A 19,575-nucleotide genomic window follows, 5' to 3' on the forward strand; every position below is an offset into this window, starting at 1 on the left:
CTACCAGAAGACCAGGAAGTCCCTTCATCCGTTCCTTTGTTCCTTACATTTCCTGGGTGGTTTTTTTTGTTGTTGTTGGGTTTTTTTTGTTTGTTTGTTTTTTATATTTAAATAATAAAAATAACTGAAAGAAGAACACAACTTCCCCTGCTGTCAACAGAACCTTCCACCCTTTGAGGAAATGCTGTAAGCACTTACCTCCAGGCCAAGATCCCAAACCAGGGCTTACATATGTGGAGGACATATTAGACATTTCCCCACTCACTATTCCCTGCATGCTACTTCAGCAGGGAAGCACACAATAGCTTTTTTACGTTGGCTTTCAAAATCAACGCCAAGAAAGAGCTACATAGTAACCAGCTAAAAACTATTTACATCAAAACTCAGTGACCATACTTCTCTACATCTTCTGAAGTAACTGGGGGAGAGGGAAGAGGTGAGGGCTCCTTTCTTTGCTTTGATTTTGAACTTATGAACTAAAATAGTTTCAGCAGAACAGTACTTTCTCTAAGTGTTTGCAATCCTATTTGCATTTCATATTAGCGTTGCCACATATGCCTTCTCTTCTGTGATGCGTGGCTCCACACAATACAAATATTCTGCTTTCATCTCCTTTGTTCTGAAGAACTTAAGTGATGACAGTTTTGGTGCCTTGATTTTGGGCCACCTTTTTAATGGGGCAGCTTCTCAAGCTCCCTCAGTCACTGCTTTTAAATGCAGAGATTCTGGTTTGCTCAGCACTTTCCTTCCTTTCATTAGGCTTATGAGTAAGTTAGCTCCAGTAAGCATCAAAGCCACAAAAATCACAGAAAATTTCTCTGTTGCACGCAAGTGCCATAGGAGGCCTGAGCACACTGTCACAGAAGATCAGCTTGTATCTTTAACAAACTGTCTAGAAGCTGGAGGCTTAGATCCCCAGCCTAGTAATAGCAGTCCAAAGAAAATCTTGCTGACTGGCTTTGGTTTGGACCTAGGACAGGAAACAAAGGATTTTCTTGAGAAACTGAACCAGAGTGTGTTTGAAAAGCTTGTGATCAGCTGTCATCCAAATATAGACACCAAATAAACAGAAACTTTGACTGAACAGTTTGTAATCTAAGCAAGAGCATTTTCCAGTTATGTACGTCTGTCAACTGCAGCACAAATTCTTTTGCTCTCTTCAGCTTCCAGCAGGGATTCTGCCTGCGGTTTCAGCTGAAGGAAGAATAGGCCCTGAAAATTTGCGGTCTATGATAAAATCCAGAAGTTTGATTTCTGCTTTGAAGCGAACTGCCCATTTTAAATTTAATCTCATTAGGATCATAATTTCCTTTCCTTTCAAGTAATCAAGTTCAGTTAGTGAAGTATCCTCAATCGTCATTTTTATTACTTAGAAGATATTTATTGTTTTATTACTCTAACATTTATTTACATTCATTTGTGCCTGCATACAAACCAGTACCGCATCCTTCCTATTTTCCAGGACTAGAAGAAGCTCTAGCCATCCATGGACAGGGATTGCTGAAACCAAGGAAGGAAACAGCACTGCTTCTGCAGTCCATTTATGAATGGGTGGGCAGCGCTGCTCCCTTGCTGTGGAGCAGCCTACCCTCAGTCCCAGGGCACCCTCCTGGAAGCTAGCTGCTGTAGGCTTGAACCTCCCCGGCCTCAGGGTAGCAGTGAACTCACAGCTGAACCTTGCACTGGACCAACTCCTAAGACACAGCCATGAGAATTCTGCACGGTTGTTTTCACTAGCAAATGCTAACTAAACTTTTCCAGCCTCTACTGAGGTCAGATACAGCCTTTATGACTTAGCAGCAATCAGAATATGGCAGAATGTAAGCAGAGGGATAACAACTATTTTTCTGCCCTGGTGTATGCGATCAGATTACGATACGATAAACAATTCTCTGCCAAGGAATACAAGTAAAAGAAAGACAACATCAAGTCAAAAAATTAGCAAAGCTTAGGAAAGTAAAAATGAGAAAAGATACAATACTAATTTACCAATAACTTAAAAGTTAATATGGTTTTGATTTTAAATAAGCTTTTTAATAGTATAGTTTGTTTGATTGGGAACTTATCATTATTTTTAAGTAATTTCAGCAATTCTATGACACCTGCTCTTAGGTATTTCGATAACATTGTACTTGTTCAGAGAAGTAACAGAGACAACAACTTTATCTCATCTAAAGATTCTAACTGCGATGAAGCACACAATCTTGCCATGCTGACTATGCATTGTAATTAGGGCTAGGAGCTGGTTTCGAAGGAAGACAAAACTCTGTTGCACAGCACATAGCAAAGACACATCAGCAAAGACTTTAAGTAAAGTGAACTGATCCACTCAGGTCTAAATGTGGACCAGAGCCGCATGCACAATTAAAAGAAAACAGCCACAATTACTTGCCTCTTCAAGCAAAAACAGCCGCCAAAAAGAAGCTTCCAGCAGAATGTAGATACACGCCACTGAAACAATCAGCTGTTAGATAGATCACTGAGATCACAGAAACTCCTTCAGCCCTCTGAGAAATTCTTCTGCACAGTTACTGGTAGCATATCATCTTAATAGAAAGCAACACTTTTGTTTAGAGCAGCAGTCAGTCACCTGGGCTATCGAAGGTAAAAGAGTCAAAGCACTAAAGCGCAAAGCTAAAATACAGCTTCTGTTTCATGAACAACTACCGTAGAAATTAAGTGATATTGAAAAGTATTTGACAGGACTTGCTGTCACTAAGATGCTATATTATTCTTAAGTAACACAGAAAACCAACAGGTAAGACAATCCAGGGGAAACCTTTGGCTTCAGACCACTCCACCATATGTACCAGGTGTGCAGTGACAGCTCTGCCCAATGCACTCTGACTTCCGAAGGCAGACAGCCACAGCCGCAACACTCGCAGGCACAAAGTGCTTGCCCCATGGCCCCGGGTGCCTCCCTGCTGCTGGGGGCCTTCACAAGAGCCCTTCCGCATCAAGCAAGAGCTCTTTATTTCCACTCAATTGTAAGACTGACAACAGCTTATGCAAAATGTCTCTAATCAAGAAACAAGTTTTTTCCTCAGAAAAGCTTTCCCTTTGGAAAGAAAAAAAAAAACAAACCCAACACCTGCACATTTATCAAACAGCATTTCAACAAGAAAACCACCTACTTCAAGGTGCAAAGTAACAGCTGTAAAGACACCTGAAAGTACAGAAAAAGAACTCTAAACCAACACCAAAGCAAGTCAGCCACCTGCTTCCACCTGGAAGCTGCCAGTAGCAAATGTCCACCCCACCCCTGAGGGAAAATGGCTCCCGAGGCCAACCAAGGGAAGAACACGGGGCCCTCAGCCAACCAACAGCCGCGACCAAACCCTCCACAAGCCCCAGGCGCACTCTGGGCAGCACCCGCCGCAGTCGCACGAGGTGCCCCCGCTCGCCCTGCAGAAGCACAGGGTGCGCACACCGCGTTAGGGACGCAGCACCAGCACCACCCCAACTCCGCCCAGGCCTCCCATCCCGCGCCTGCCCGTTCAGGCCTACTCACAGCTTGCTGCCGGCCCCCGCTCGAAGGTCGTCACCGCCGCCTCCGGGCCGCCGCCGCCTCACGGGCGCGGCGCTGCCCTCACGAGGAGCAGGCGAACGCGGCCGCTGCCGACGCCACCTGGCCGGCGCGTGAAGGCAACTAGCGCGTCCTGCCACAGCCCTGGAGCGCCGCTCCACACGCGCCGGGCCTCCGTCTCCTTTCTTCAATTTCTGATTCATTTATACAACAATGAAATGTAAATCCCAAGCTCCTCCAGCAACTGCAGGGCAGAAGCACGGTTTGAAGATTATACACTCCCAGCGACCCTGCTGTTGCATTTCAGCGCTACCCCCAGCCAGTGCAGGAATTCTGCTATCACTGCGCTGACACAGCCCGTGCACGGGGCTGGCTGACACATACATAGCAGGCACTGTGCTTCAGGAAAGCCATACCAAGGCAGCTGAATACTATCAGTTACCTCCCAGCTGTTATCAATACAAAAATTAAGATGAATGGGAATTAGTAACAAAAAAGTTACAAATTTCCTAATAAGGTTCTAAATCACGTAACTGTGACAATTATTCAGTTTGATGTGCATGTAAAGAAAGGAAACCAGAACTACTGCTGAAGTACACTGCAACTTTCACTGTACCGACTGCAGCCGAGACTCCCACAGCACTGAGGTTCAGCGATTCCTGGAAACAAAAGTCCTATATTTCAGCTTCCTCACATTGCTTTTTTTGTGTGTCACTAAGGAACTCTCCAGAGATATTAATTCCCATAAAAAACATACATATTTAAAAACAAATTGTTACTATATGCACACTTAAGAGACTGGATGCCTTCTGTGGTGGTGGGAGGCATTAAAACATCCAGCTAAGAGGAGGACTAAAAAGAAAGGCATGTTATTTCCCACCAAGTCAGTCAGTATTTGGTTCTATGTTAAAATTAGAAAACAAACCAATGCCTTTCAAAGCAATGCATTTTTATGAATTTACTTTAACTTGAACTTTTTAAAAACATACTACTAATCTCTCATTAGTCTCTCATTTAGTTTCAATAGAACTTACAGGTGTTTATTCTCCAAATATTCACTGAGAACATATACCATCATTCATGCTCACCTGATTTAAAAACAACCTCAGGACTTTTTTTTTTTTTTTTTTTAAATCTCATGCCAGGACAGCATTCTGTCAGTTTTAAAATATATCAATAAGCATGCAGTGAAAGAGACATAAAGCCTGACAATGTGTCCTCAAGCCCAGAGTTGCACAAAAAAATTACTAATTACTACCCAGTTAAAAAAATAAATTTCCTATGATTTATAAATTAGGGAAGGTTCTTGATCAGGGATTGTTAAAACCTTTTTCAGACATATTTCATACTTCCTTTATATAAGTTGCAGAAAGCTCAGTGCTTAAAAGAGTTCCTACAATACAAAGCAAGTTGGGGAGTAGGACTGTTCTAACAACTCTGCCCTAGACACCAAACCCTAAATCTTAAGCATTTTGCTATTTTTCCATCAGATTTTTGAGTGTGCATCCCTTGGGTCTCATTTCCAAAACAGACGGAAATCGGTCCTTGCAGAGAAGCTGAGGTGTTTTTCCCAAATGGAAACATTTATTTCAGCACTGTCAGTTTTTTTCACCTCCAATACAACAGCTCTTTTATTCTAAAAATAAAAATAAAGGTTTTAGAATGTTACACCCCACAGTAAATAAACTAAGACTGTGTTAGATATTACTGCCAATATTCAATAAAGGAAGCTTCACTACAGCATTTGATCCACTATGCATTAGTGAACTAAGATGACTAAGATTTCAATTAAAGAAAATAAGCAAATTGTTGTTTTTACCATTTCAATTTTAATACAACTCAAAAAAAAGTAATTGTTATGCATGGCAATGTTTATTAAACAATCACATTTCATTTAAGCATTAAAACGCAGCGGTTTGGAAAAGCTGCCAGAAACAATGTTTGGCTTCAGAAAAGGCAATTATGAAACTACTTCCAATAAAATTCAAATACTCTCTTGTCTGTTGATTAGTTGAATGCTTTAGACTGAAAGGAAAAAAAGTGCAAATCAGTTCAATGTTACTTTCAAAAGTAAAGTCTTAGTGTCCTACAAGCAGTTACTGAAAGGCCTCACCTCAATCTTCATGATAATGGACAAAATTATCCAATTCCTATACAATTATTATTTACTGTAACACATTTCAAACAACATGAAAACAAAATTAATTTCAGAATATTACTGCAGTATTGCGTCTACTGTGGGCACCTTTTCCCCTTGTTTTGAAAGACTAATTTGCTTGACATGAGATGGCATGAGATAAATTCTTACTGCTGAACTGAAAACTTACATGGAACAATACAGTTAAAACCACTTATAGGAACATGTTCCAGCAAAAGGCATCTTATTCTTAAACATACTACTTTTGCATGAAAATCTGAGTTTCATATTGCAGTTTTCTTTTCTGCTGATACGCTATCAGGAAAGCAACTCATCACAGAGCTGCTAACTGTTGACCTGTTGGATCAGCCTTTTACAAAGACAACTGCCCTTCTGTACATCATCTTTACTGAAGGACTTGTAAAGAAATAGAAAAGGTTAATGGGTAACATTTGACATACGGACAAACTATGAGCATTTAGAAATGAATGAGCGTTTTATTTCTTTTAAATTCAACACAATGACTCCATGGCAGTTTGAAGTAAAAACAGTACCTCCTTGGTTCCTAAATCACTTTACATACAAAGATAGGCAAAAGCAGCGTGATCATCTTATAAGGGCTCTAAAAATCTGTTAACAATTTTCAGTTTGTTCTTGTAAAAAGCTTAAAGAATACTGTGGAAACATGTTCTTATAGGTGGGTGGTGCTGCTTGAAACAGTGTTGACATCCAGACAACTATTACAGTTTTTGAAAAGCAAAGGAGATTATGAGCGTAACAAATGGTCATTTTGCTAAAATTTAGACCTAATTTAGTAACTTGTAGAATGACACTTTCAAACTGTGCAACACAAAATAATGTAGCCAACAGTAACATACAGGTACACCATTTAATATTTATTATATGCATTTTATATACATTATTTTTCAACAGCTGTACTTCTGCTATGTGGTACAATCTTAAAAATTTGCTGATTCATAGTTTGTAAAACAGAAACCTTACAAAACTCATCAAAACTCGCAAACTGATCAGAAAAGTTTTGTGGAAGACTAGAAAAAATACTTTATTGTATTAATCATGCATTACACAAACAAAATGTTTAGTTACACCATAAACTGAAGCACATCCAAAAATAAAATAAAAGCAGGGAATAACTAGCCAAAACACAGCAGATTTATGAATCTTGAATCAACTACTTTTGTATTCTATTTGAAACGCAAAAAAAAAAATTTCACTCCAAAAGTTCTGAAACAAGATTGGTTTTTGGAATCAACTCCACTCCAAATACTTAACCAAAGGAAAAAAAAAATCTTGCTTTGCAACTTTAGTATCATGAAATGTCCCATTTTCTTATCTATTTTAGACTGTTCAAAGAGTGCCATAATAGATATACAGGGCCCTTTAACACACTACATAAAAGGATATAAAGACCAACAAAAAGTGAAATAAATAACAATAGGCCATTAGCAAGATGGGTAATCCTTGATAAATAAACTCGTAAATACAGTAAGATGTACAAAATATCACATAGTGATAGGATGCCAAGATTAATATTTTTTTTAAGAGTTCATTGGGGGGTGTTAACCCCTCTGTGTTTCATTTAAACACATTTTACAGTCCTTTATTCATGAAGACAGTTATGCGATGATGAAGAATTAGCATCCTTATGCAAGGACTTAGCTGAGCTGTATTAGGCAAAAGAAGGGAAGAGTGTGGTTACACGGCAGCGGGTCAGTGAGTTCTCTGTGTTTTAGGGTTCTATAATGCAGAAAAACATTATCAATACAATCTTGAGCACTGTTGTGACAGGCTAAATATATAAAAAGACTTATAAAAACTAGAATTTTATCCAAACATTTTGTGCAACTAATGCTAAAATATTTTAAGTTAAATTTCCTTTTCTTTAAAGCAAAATAAAAGTTTAAAAGGGGAATCTGTGGCATTCAACTGATAAACAGAAGATTACTAAGAGATGAAAAGAAAGCTACTCTTGGAGCTCACTTCCCCCCACAAGAGCACCACATTCCTAACCCTAAGGCAGCACACAGAGTCCAAAATAAAAGTCTTTTGTAAGATCAGACTCCACGTTTGCTTAAAGACACCTAAAGAACAGACATACGCTCAGTTCATATCCAGTCAAGGCTACAAATACTGGTTTTCCTTTTTTTACTTCTCCCCACCCCCCCAAATACAGTAATTACAGTTAAATGAATGAGCCTGACATTGTTCAAGATGTGGTGACTTTTCACCAACTGCAATCTGCCCCGCTTAAGAGCCTTCACTCAGGCAGATCAGATGTAGTGTCTTATTGGTAACCTTATTGATGGCAGTGACGCGTTCCCTCTTTTTTGTCCAAACAGACCTGCTGTTACGACGCAGGTTTGTTCTGCTGTGTCACACAAATACTTTGGCAAGGGCATCAGCTCCTGCACTGGCAATATATGCTTTTGATGGATGAAATGCTACATCATAAAGTGATTCATCCAGCTTTTTCCTATGAGCTGTTATTTCTTGCACACATGTCTTGCTGTCCAAATTCCATAATCTAATGGAACAATCATGGCCTGTATGGAGAAAAACAGAAGAAAAAATGAAAAAAGACAAAGTTAGATTTTTGTCAGACACTTAAAAGCAACAGAAATACAAAAATCCGTAACACAGAAGAGCATCAAAAAACCCTTACTTCCAGACATTAGATAGATTCCATTAGGATCTACAGCTAGACTCGTGACAGCATCCAAGTGAGCAACCATAGAATGGATCATTTTACCTAAAAGCAAAATAAACAGTCAATTTCCTGGGGAGTACTGTTTCTTTTAAGAATAATATTTCCATTAAATGCAATACAGAATAACATACATTTGAATATCTGAATACTACAGCTCTGTTAGAAGTTATTAAGTTTCAACCACAGACTTGTACAAGCATATGGGTAAACAGCAATTCTCAAAGGCATACATAAGTACTGATATATCTGGCATCTTCTCTAACAACAGTAACAATAGTTTTGTCCCTGTATCTGCTCACTTAGTAAGAACATAACCAACATGAAAAAGTTGTGTCACCTTTCTCCAGTTCTCTTTTCCTGAGGAATCTTACTCCAATTTGTCATTTCTCTAAAATCTACTGGAGATCTCTAATCATACATTTAACCATTCTCTGAAATGCTTTCTTTTGACGATATCCTATTTGAGCAATAGGGGACTAACACAAAGTACAAGCATGTATGCATAAGGAATTCATACAGAGGTACCAACAGTGATTTTGTTGGTTCCCTTCTTTCCCTCACATTTATCCTCATGTAATTTAATGTGCCTGCTCTCAAGCCTACGAAGATCTACATTTCTTCCTGGTCACTTTCCATTTCCTGTCTTTAACCCAATTATTTATTCATGCCAGATCTTCCTCATTATTCTACACCTACAAATGGATTCCCCCTATATCCATCCAGATCTACTTGGAACATATTCATGCATACAGATGAGATTCTCTTTACCCTTACCCGTTTTGTTGTCAAAAAATTTGATGTGTCTATCTTCATGAGCTGTAATAGTTACAGGAAGTGTAGGATGACTTACTACCTTGTTAATGTGATTATTTGATTGTACACCTGAAAATAAAAAAACACAAACGTATATTCATTTGCCTTAAAGAAATGGCTAAAGCTAAAATGAAATTATTTGAGCATTCCACTTTAGTTTACTGTATTAACTAATATCATATAAAGAACACATTCAGAACAACATCAGTACATCTAATAACCAGCATCTTGTTTCACAGGAGATGGATAAAGCCAGGTATACTCCTGCCAATGCACTTTAAGGTTAAAGCTGTACAAGTGGTTTATACCCAGGAAAGATCCTTGAGAGGGATGGCAAACAAATCGGGAAAAGTACTCTGGAGCAGTGTTAACCAAGAAGAAACAAGTTACCTATATATTTAGAACACACCTCTTATACCTCCATATCAAAAAAGAGAGATCTTGAAAACAAAAAGAAAGAATACGAACAGCTAAAATCAACCTAACCTACAACATTCTGTCAGATATATTTTTATGTATTTCAGCTTAAAGAAACACTGAACAGTTCAGAATCTCTTTATAAGTTCTGAGAATACTCCTCACAAAGCACTTCCTGCCTTAAGGATTGTTTCCTTCATTCCTATTTAGTTGATTACATTTCAGATTCTCCTCAAACTAGGAAAGGAATATCTCAAATTTGTGATGATGCTTCTCACTATTAATGTCAGTTTTGCACAAGCTACCTATAGGATAGCTTTTGCAGAGTTCTGTAACCTGCACTGAAGCCTTTCCTTAAGCTACTTGATACTTTAAGTACAATCAATCACTAAGTGAACTAGAATAACTGGATAAGAAAAGCAATTCTTCCCTTGCAATACTCTTTTAGATCTCTTTGCAAAGATGAGAATAATCAGAAACTGAATGTTTTCTTTATGAAACACTTCCATAGGTTCAAGACAATGAAGTATTGAAGAAAGCTCCCCTATTTAGAGCCTCATCTGCTATATTTTCAAGAATGAGCTATGTCTTTCTAACACCTTATTTGTAGCAAGAGAATTTCTAATATTACATGTTCCATAGGAGAGAGGATTTAAGCACAATCTGGACAGATTCTACACTAAATCTTTTGCTTAAATCCCTTCTTACTTACCTTAAGCTGGTCTTTTTATTTCCCACATGATAAATCTTTCATAAAGTTACTTCATTCAAGTTAGATACTTAATAGAAAAGAGCTTTATTTACCAGATTCTACTTGGGATGAAAGCATTACCACTGACTGAGATGTTTCTAAATCATAGATGACTGTGCTGCCAGTGTTAAAAGATGCCACCATATGAGCAGGATCACAACCTATAAAGTCAACTGATGTAGGTATTCCATGCTCTAAAAAGTGAGAAAAAAAGTCTTCAGAAACAACGGAACATCTTAAAATTCTTAACAATTTAAGCATTAAGCTTGCTTTATACTCATACTTGATTTGCTCCCTTTAGAATAAACTACAGCATCAGGATTATCTTATTAAAATATAATTTCTCTTTTGTCCTGTTAACTAGTTTTGAAAAATGGAGACAAGCCAAGAACTTCATCAGATGTCCCGTAACAAATTTTTACAAATTTTTAAAACCAAAATTCCACCGCAAAAACTTACCTTTCTCTCCATTGTAAGTGCAAATACAGGGCATTTTTTCTGGTGGGTTCCATAATCTAATAGTGCCATCTGCTGAACAAGATAGTAAGTGATTCTTTACACCACTATAAGCAAGACCCCAGACTGCATCTGTGTGAGCAATTAGTGTGCCAGCTAGAACGTTTGGCTCTGGAAAGACAAAAGTTTAGGAACTGAATAAGTAAATTAAATTTCAAATAAAACATCCATGTCACATTTACTAAAATACTGATAATTTATCACATTTGTGTTCCAACAGATCTGTTAGTTGTACTCATCTATTCTGTATCAGTAGCAGGAAAATCTAAAAAGTGTCAAAGTATTCAGCACAAGTGCAAATTCTGAGTTAACATGACAGCAAATATAAAATTAAAGTCAAGACATGTGCTTCTTCCCTTGTTTATTCAAGTAGTTTTCTAGACTGTAGATACTTTATATTAGATTCACAAACAAAATGGTCCACTACATTGCATGTGAATAATCAACACAATAGATAACACCACCCCACTGTTTGAAATTTCTCTGAAATGATTCTGTTAAACAGCCTGATATCCATGCAGCTAGCTGAAAGGACAAACTAAGACTTTCATATTTAAATAGCTTGCTGGCAAATCAAATTTGCAGGCTATTAACTCTTTCAGTTGTTTGTTGAAATTACATTAAAGAATAACCTGTAACTGAACTTAAGTTAGAACACTTTATTTTTAAAAAAGTTACAATGATCATAATTAACTATCAAGGAAAGCAAGAAAAGGGAAAAAACAGAATTTTTTTTTTCAATTTTATTGTTTAAGCTGCAGGTAGACTACACAGTAGATCATTCTACACAACCTCTGGCAGCTTTCTCAAAAAAAACGTGTCCCCCTTTTCCAGAAAAAAACACACTTGCTATAATCACCTCTCTGAGAGGTTTGCTTCCTTCATCTAAATTTACTATCTCAAAGATGCTTTACTGCAGCCTTTTCTTTGTGCAAGATGTAAAAACATCTAAAAAAAATCAGCTTCTTGAGTTATTTAAACTCTGTCGCCTTCACTGCAATACTGCTTTTCTTTTTTTTTTTCCAACTTCGTGTACTCTGCTGATTCATACACGCTCTAAAAATCTCAGTACCCTAACATCAAAACAAGATTACTTCTGTTGTGGAACAAAGAAACATATCCATATTTTATAGCTGGGTTTTCATAGAGGGGTTTTTAATAAACCAGGTTTATTCTATTCAAAAGAGGCAGATGGAATGGAATAAGTAAAAAATCTCTATAATTTAATTATGCATGACATTTAAAACAAGTTGGTCTTGCAAATAAAAACCCTACTAACAAGTTTTGAGGAGGAAAGACAACTTGAGAGAGCTCTGGCTTTTAAAAATAACTGTTCTTCAGAAGAGACTGTCTGAGGCCCGTGTAAATTTTAAGATGACTTTACTGGTCTTCAGTGGTCTTTCTAAATTGATACAGCATTGCTTCCTATCCCTCTCCATCTTACTGATGCAGATTATGCAGCCTGAGTGGCGTACCACATCACTTACTGCAGTGACACAAGGAAAAGAGCAAGAAAACAGAACAGTCTTGCCTTTATATCGATTCAAACTTCAGTAATGCATGATATCACTCATCCACATCAGCATCAGGAAGACAAATTAGTTTTCCATACAATTAACAGCAATTTGAAGTTACTAGTTATGGGAAATGAAATGCAAATACAAACAATTGGCCTACATTTATTATTTAAACCTCAGGATTTGCCACTCTTTCCATTTCATTTTCTACAGAAAGCACGTCACCAATGCAAATGGAAATAAGCAATGAACGTGAATCACAAACAAAAAAATTGAAAAACCACAATTCAATTGATTAGTGGCATTCACATTCCACAAAAGACTTAGAAAACATGTTACTGAGCAGAAAATTTATGTCCAAGATGACAGCTATCTATCAGTTGTTTTTCTTTTAAAAGGTATTTACCGTAGGTGTCATATGGGTCCACGTTAGGGCTAGGCATGTTCCACCACTGGATGGTTGCATCAATACCACCACTGAAACATTGCTCTCCATTAGAACTAATCGCCAATGACAATACAGGTCCACTATTGGGAGACAGAGAAGATGTAGTTTACTGATACTGTCAACAGTATAGTTAAAATCTTGCAATCTATTTTAAAAAAGGCAAAAACAAAAGAAGAAGCCTGGATGAACTAAACAATTCTGTTAAAATCTTAAGTCTCAGCAAGTTATACAAACCTATATTAAAATATTTACAACAACTTAACTATCAAAATTTAAGCAATTCACAATACACAATTTTACTTCAGTAGAAACTACACCTGCAAAGGAAATGGAGGAATGAAGGAATTTAAAACAAACAAACAAAAAAACAGACAGTCAATGCCAGTCTAAAAACTAGTTGTGCTGAAAGAGGTTGTTCTAGCTCCCTGTCACTAACACTATGAACTGTCTCAGATGGACAGAAACCTATGCTCCAGTAAACTGGTTCAGAAAAATAATCCTAGGCGGAGTACTTCTTGGTTAAGGTTAGACTACTGCTAGTTGAACATCTTGAGCCTGTTTGCAGTGACACTAGACAAGCTGTATCCCAAAGGAAGCAGCACCTTTGGACACACCATTAAGTCAAGTTTAACTGTCTTGTAAAACAATATCCCAAAATTAGATGGCTGGTTCATGACAGGTCATGCTTAAGATACAAAGTTTACTGGTCTTAAGTGCAGATGAGCAAACTAGAATTATATATTTAAAGCTAGTGAAAACGGATACTACTAGTTGAATCCACCTACATACTTGACACAGTGAGGAATGAACCGAGTCTGCCTTACGTCCATAATTTTTTTTGTCTTGATGACTGCAGCTGTATTTTTCATCTCTCAAAACTGAGGACTACTATATTAGACTATTAGAATTCTATATTATCTATTTTCTTTAGATCTTACTTATTAAAAGCCACAGCCCAAGACACAGACATTGCTCAGGCAATTTCAGTGTCATCTTCTACAACACCTCCTTCCTCTTTTTCTTTTACCACGGACTCTGCAACTGATGACAGGGAATCAGTATTTACCTAATCTTGTCTATATGATGGTTTATGAATCCAGGAGATAACAAATTTATCAAGTAATTCTGTCAAACACTTACATGTGGGCCCTAAATGTGTAGATGGGTTCTACATCTAAAGAGGCACTCCTGAAAGATGAAGAGGAAAAATTATTACACAAAATGAAGTCTCAACTGAAGAACTCCAAAAACGTTTAAGAGTTTTAAGAGAATCAAGTTCAAAGACTTTTAAAACACAACTGATGCTTTATAAAAATCCATATACTTACTTTTTGGCAGGAACCGTTTTCTGCAAATTCCAAAGTTTTAGAGTATGGTCCTCAGAGGCTGTAACCAGCACAGGCTCTACAGGATGAAAAGCTAATGCCCGCACTCCATCAAAATGACTGCGTAGCGTATACTTAGGGTTCCATGTCTTTCGGAAGGCATCTTTATTAGCCGGCAGCTTAAAAAAGAAAAGGAGTAATTTTACATTGTGTTTAAAAATATGTATAATAAATATTTGTACTTCACAAAAAGCTTTTTTTTAAAAAAAATTTAGTTAATACATATTCAACCTTAAATATGCATTTCTCTATTGATCTATATGCATCTATAACTCCCTCTCTGGCATGCAAGGAAGTCAATTTATTTTTTTCCAACTGTAAAAGCTTCTTTTGTTCCACTGCGGAAAAGAGCACAATACTGAATATGCAAACAAGAAACTTCGATTTTCAAATTTTTGTTTTAATCCTTTGTGCAACGATACCTTATTCTTCTTTTCTGAAAAAAGACACCGGTTTCATTGCTTATCATATTCTCTGTACCCAAGGAAGAGATTACAACTTTCAAAAGCCCATTTATCACTTAGAACAATAAAAATAACTTCAGGTCCCCAGATCTCTTCCTTAGATTAACAGCTTGACTAAGAATGACAGGAACCATATGCAAGTGATGAATAATTCCACATGATAAGGCATGTACACAGAAATAGCTGATTAAAGTATGAGGGCTGCTCTGAAAGTTATACCTCCTATTTTATTGTATTGGCCCACTACATCAGAAGTGGATGCTGGTGGTATAACAGTAGAGATTGAAACTGCCTGCCATTATTCCATTACATTTTGTTGCCGTGCAACAGACCGCAGCAGAGCAGCAGTCTGGCAAAATGACAGCTGACACGGAAGTACGTATGAAGCAAAGGCGAGTCACTGAATTTCTCCATGCAGAAAAAAACACACTCACTGTTCATCACTGGTGAAAATGCATAGCTAATGGTGGTGACTACGTTGAAAAATAGTGTTTTGCAGCTGAGAATTTACTCTATTTAATAGTGTTACTGTGCTTTTTGTATCTGTGTAGTTTTCATGGAAGTATATGGGAGGCATCACTTCTGAAGTGACCTATATACTTAATAACAAATGTACATTAAAGAACGTTATATAAAAGCATTACATGAAAGGCTGTAATGAGTTTTAAATATATTTGTGCGGCAACTTATCTACTGTGTGAAGCAGGACACAAAAGCTGTCCTTATATATCAGTGAACACCCAATTCATTCTCTCCACAAAAAAATTAAAACCCACAAACAATAAATGCTTAGTATTAATCCTAGTTATCTCACAAAAGTTGCCAAAAAAATTTCTTACAGTGAATGTAAGAGACCAATTTGGAGCTCCAAACATAACTTATATTAATCAGAGAGTAGAGAAGACCCATAAAAGACTACATCCCACGTACCCTAAAACATCCACCCAAGGAGAAACAGATGTGCATATACTTCTCTCTTTCTCTCAAGTAATTATAAAGAGACTTTAGAAAACTGAATTGAGTTAGATAACCAAAATTAGCAAATGAAGAATCAATGCATACTCATTCTATACTCTGCCTTACGCACTATCTATTCATGTATCTGTTAAAACAGTTCTCAACTACAGGCCAGAATCTCTCAATACCCCCAAGATACTTTCAGAAACACTATGGAGAGATTAAACACCCTCATATTTAATAAAAACCTTAGTATCTGTCAGGACTGAAAACAAAAATCAAATAATAATGTAACAGTACGCCATAATATCTCTATCCTGGACTGAATTATAAGTAATTACCCAAACTAGAGTTGATTAAATCCAATCAAAATAAATAGAAATTCTCAGACAATACAATTAACTGTTCTAAGTTAGAGATGTGTACACATTTGCTTTTTCTGTACATTAGGGTGTTTGCGTTTTATCAGACCAAGCAAAATAAGTCTGTTTTACTAGATGCGCAGTGTGAATCTTTTTTTAATATACTATGTAACAAATAAATTTCACTGTAAAATATTTTACTGTCAATCTTTCTTCTCTGCACTGCACTGAATATCTCAGTATTTTCTGCTGATATTGAAGTTATTTAGAACTATACTGCACTACACGGCCTTTATACAAAGAATAATATCTTCTTTGTATGAGGGAGCAGAGCAAAGTTCTGGAGCTCTGTTTAATTATTAAGGAAGTATTTTTCTAGCTAACAGAGTTTCTTCATATTTCTAATCATCATTATATAAATCATAGAACTAGCTAGGTTGGAAAAGACCTACAAGATCATCCGGTCCAACCATCCACCTACCACCAATAACCCCACTAGACCATGTCTCTCAACGCTATATCTAAATGTTTCTTGAACATCTCCAGGGACGGTGACTCAACCACCTCCCTGGGCAGCCCATTCCAGCGCCTGACCACTCTTTCAGAAAAGTAGTATTTCCTCATGTCCAGCCTAAATCTCCCCTGGTGCAACTTGAGGCCATTCCCCCTCGTCCTGTCACTAGTTACAAGAGAGAAGAGGCTGACCCCCAGCTCACTACAACCTCCCTTCAGGTAGGGATAGAGAGCGATAAGGTCTCCCCTGAGCCTCCTCTTCTCCAGACTGAACAATCCCAGCTCCCTCAGCCGCTCCTCATAAGGCCTGTGCTCCAGACCCCTCACCAGCTTCGTCGCCCTCAATGTCTTTCTTGCAGTGAGGGGCCCAAAACTGGACACAGTACTCGAGGTGGGGCCTCACCAGGGCTGAGTACACAGGGACAATGACTTCCCTACTCCTACTGGCAACACTATTTCTGATACAAGCCAGGACGCCATTGGCCTTCTTGGCCACCTGGGCACACTGCTGGCTCATGCTCAGCCGAGCATCGACCAATACCCTCAGGTCCATTTCCTCCACACAACCTTCCAGCCACTCTGCCCCAAGCCTGTAGCGTTGCCTGTGGTTGTTGCGGCCAAAGTGCAAGACCCAGCACTTGGTCTCGTTGAACCTCATCCCACTGGCTTCAGCCCAGAGATCCAGCCTGTCCATATCTCTGGGCTGAAGCCAATACATTCATCTACCTGCCTAACTCCTGATGCCTCATGCAGTTGTGGCCATCTGGGGCTTACAGAAATTAAAGTCCAGTATCTGAAATAGCTGGGCTTAATTTCAGTACATTACACCCCACATGAAAGAGAAGTTCCTGATTCTTTCAATGTGTTGTGCACCCACACCACAATGATTTTTGTTACACTTGTGATTTTTCTTCACTTGTGACTTATTTTTTTCAAGAAAACTAGGACCAAGTACACTCATCCTTACTTAAAAACAACAAGAAGTTTATTAATTGTTGTTAAAATGGCTGTTGCAACAGTAACTTCTTTCTCAGCAGTTTAGAGATACTCGCTAGATTGCAAGGTACTAAACTGACAGAACTTCAGAAAAACAAGCTGCACTTCCAACACTAAGGAAGGCTTTAAAGACTTCACGTTTTTTCAAACAGATGTCAACACCTTGTTCTTCTAAGAAAACACTATATACACCTTTCCTTGAAATGTAGTTAAATGTAAACAGGTTTTTTTTTTTTTAAATTCCCCCTGCCCATCTTTCTAATGAACCTTAACAAGAGAACAACTAACATATCTTTAAAAAGATCCTTGTAACCCCTAAGAAAAAAGATAGTAATCTATTTTCAAAGAAGTGCACATCACAAAAACATTGTCAAGGAACTTGGAAAAAGCATTTGCTGATTACGAAGTCTAAATGTGAGATACAAAACAGGAGAGAGGCAAAATAAAAAAAGCAAAAAAAAAGTAACGCCGTGCATCAATATTTTAAAGAGGACAAGTCAGAAACCTCTCCAAACAAAGGCACAGGCACACAGCTCCACTAAGTCTTAAATGTTCTACTGGTAAAAGCCAGAAGATAAAGAAAGGAAGATAGCTGATAGGAGAGATATATGAAGCTACTGAAGATACATGATACTGTAGTCTATCTCCCTACCCGTTCAGTGGGTGTTAATTAAAAAATCAGCTAAATTCCTGATCCCAGTCCCTGGACCAATAAAAAGTCACAGAGCAGATGTTTAGAATAGTAGGGTCTACAAAAAACAAACCTGCCATCTGAAATGCCCATCACTAAAAAGCAAAAACAAGCAAAAAAAAAAAACCCCTTTACCATAATCTCCTTAAACCTAAAATAGAAAAAAAAACCCCATAGAATCTTACCACATGGGGGGGCAGAGAAGGAAAAGCTGAACAGATTAGAGAACAATTAGAACTGGAAATGCCTACTTTATAGCATGTGGCAAGCAACTCAGTCATTCTGCCTTATGAGCCACCAGAGAATCTGACCAAAAGAAACTACAACTGAGGAAGAGTTAAAAAAGAAAAGCAAAAAAAAACCCCAAACAACCCACACCCAAACCAAACAAAATCAAGCATCAAGTAGGAAAGCTCTTTCTGGCCTCTGCACTCAAGAGAATCCTTATACCACAGTATACCACTTTCTCAGGGTACAAACATGTACTAAATATGAAGAACAAGATCCCGAAAGCGACATTACTTGAGATGACTGCTGCTGTAAGGAATCCAAGCACTAAATGCTTATCAAACAGAAAAAATATTCAGCTACAATTAAAATTCTAAAGATTTAAAATTTAATCTCCATCCTCTCCATATGTAGTCTCCTTTTCAAAAAATAAGATTTTCATCAAGGAGTTTTATATAAAAGCTAATGGAAGCCTGATGGGGAGGGATGGGAGATTGTCTTTTGTTTGTTTTGCTTGTATTTTCCATTATAATGGTTCACATCTAAGGTATCTGAAGAGCATGGAACTATTGCAAGCAAAATGCAAGAATTTAGGCTAACAAATGCGAGGTGGTTCGGTGGGTTTTGTTTTTAACTTAAATATTACACTTAGCTTAACATCAGCTGCTTATCTGGGGACTTACTGGAAAAACAGGTGGCTTGCAGGGGTAAGAGATTAAGTTGTCCTACAAGCACTGTATTACAAGTACAGGATAAGACACAGTCCTATTGTACTGGACATACATAGTTACATGGAAACAACTTCAGAAATAAAGAACTATCACAGAATTTTTAACCTGGAGGAACATCATGATGCAAGAGAACTACATACCATCTGAATTTCAGTCTCTTCAAAACCATGGCAGGACAGATTCCCTTGTTCTTAAATAAAAACATTAAGAAAACCTTTCTACCTATGGAACTTGATATTACAATTTTATCTTCTCAGGTACAGGAAGAAGTCAGTACACATTTTTCAGATATACTTGTAAAGTCCCTAAGAGCACTGGGAAAGGAAGACTAGAGAGGAAGCAGGGAAGCTAAATGACAATTATAGTTGATCACTTCTAATTTCTGCTTGGTAAAC

The 19,575-nt window shown here is 37.6% G+C and overlaps 1 protein-coding gene across 6 annotated transcripts in view; it reads right to left on the bottom strand.

Annotated features, from left to right (window-relative positions):
* The window catches only part of STRN3 (striatin 3), a 55,630-nt gene continuing 41,431 nt past the window's right edge, over positions 5,377-19,575 (bottom strand). For 4 of the 6 annotated variants that reach the window (XM_021403804.1, XM_021403801.1, XM_021403805.1 and 1 more), the window contains 8 exons: positions 14,182-14,357; positions 13,994-14,041; positions 12,812-12,933; positions 10,832-10,999; positions 10,426-10,566; positions 9,166-9,273; positions 8,347-8,433; positions 5,377-8,227 (listed from right to left, as the gene is read on the bottom strand). In XM_021403804.1, the coding sequence (XP_021259479.1) occupies positions 8,058-8,227; positions 8,347-8,433; positions 9,166-9,273; positions 10,426-10,566; positions 10,832-10,999; positions 12,812-12,933; positions 13,994-14,041; positions 14,182-14,357 (1,020 nt within the window). In that variant the 3' untranslated portion in view covers positions 5,377-8,057. The remainder of the gene's footprint in view (positions 8,228-8,346; positions 8,434-9,165; positions 9,274-10,425; positions 10,567-10,831; positions 11,000-12,811; positions 12,934-13,993; positions 14,042-14,181; positions 14,358-19,575) is intronic. The other 2 variants (XM_021403803.1, XM_021403802.1) reach the window with 2 other exon arrangements.

Source organism: Numida meleagris, chromosome 6, assembly GCF_002078875.1.
Source record: "Numida meleagris isolate 19003 breed g44 Domestic line chromosome 6, NumMel1.0, whole genome shotgun sequence".
NCBI lineage: Eukaryota > Metazoa > Chordata > Aves > Galliformes > Numididae > Numida > Numida meleagris.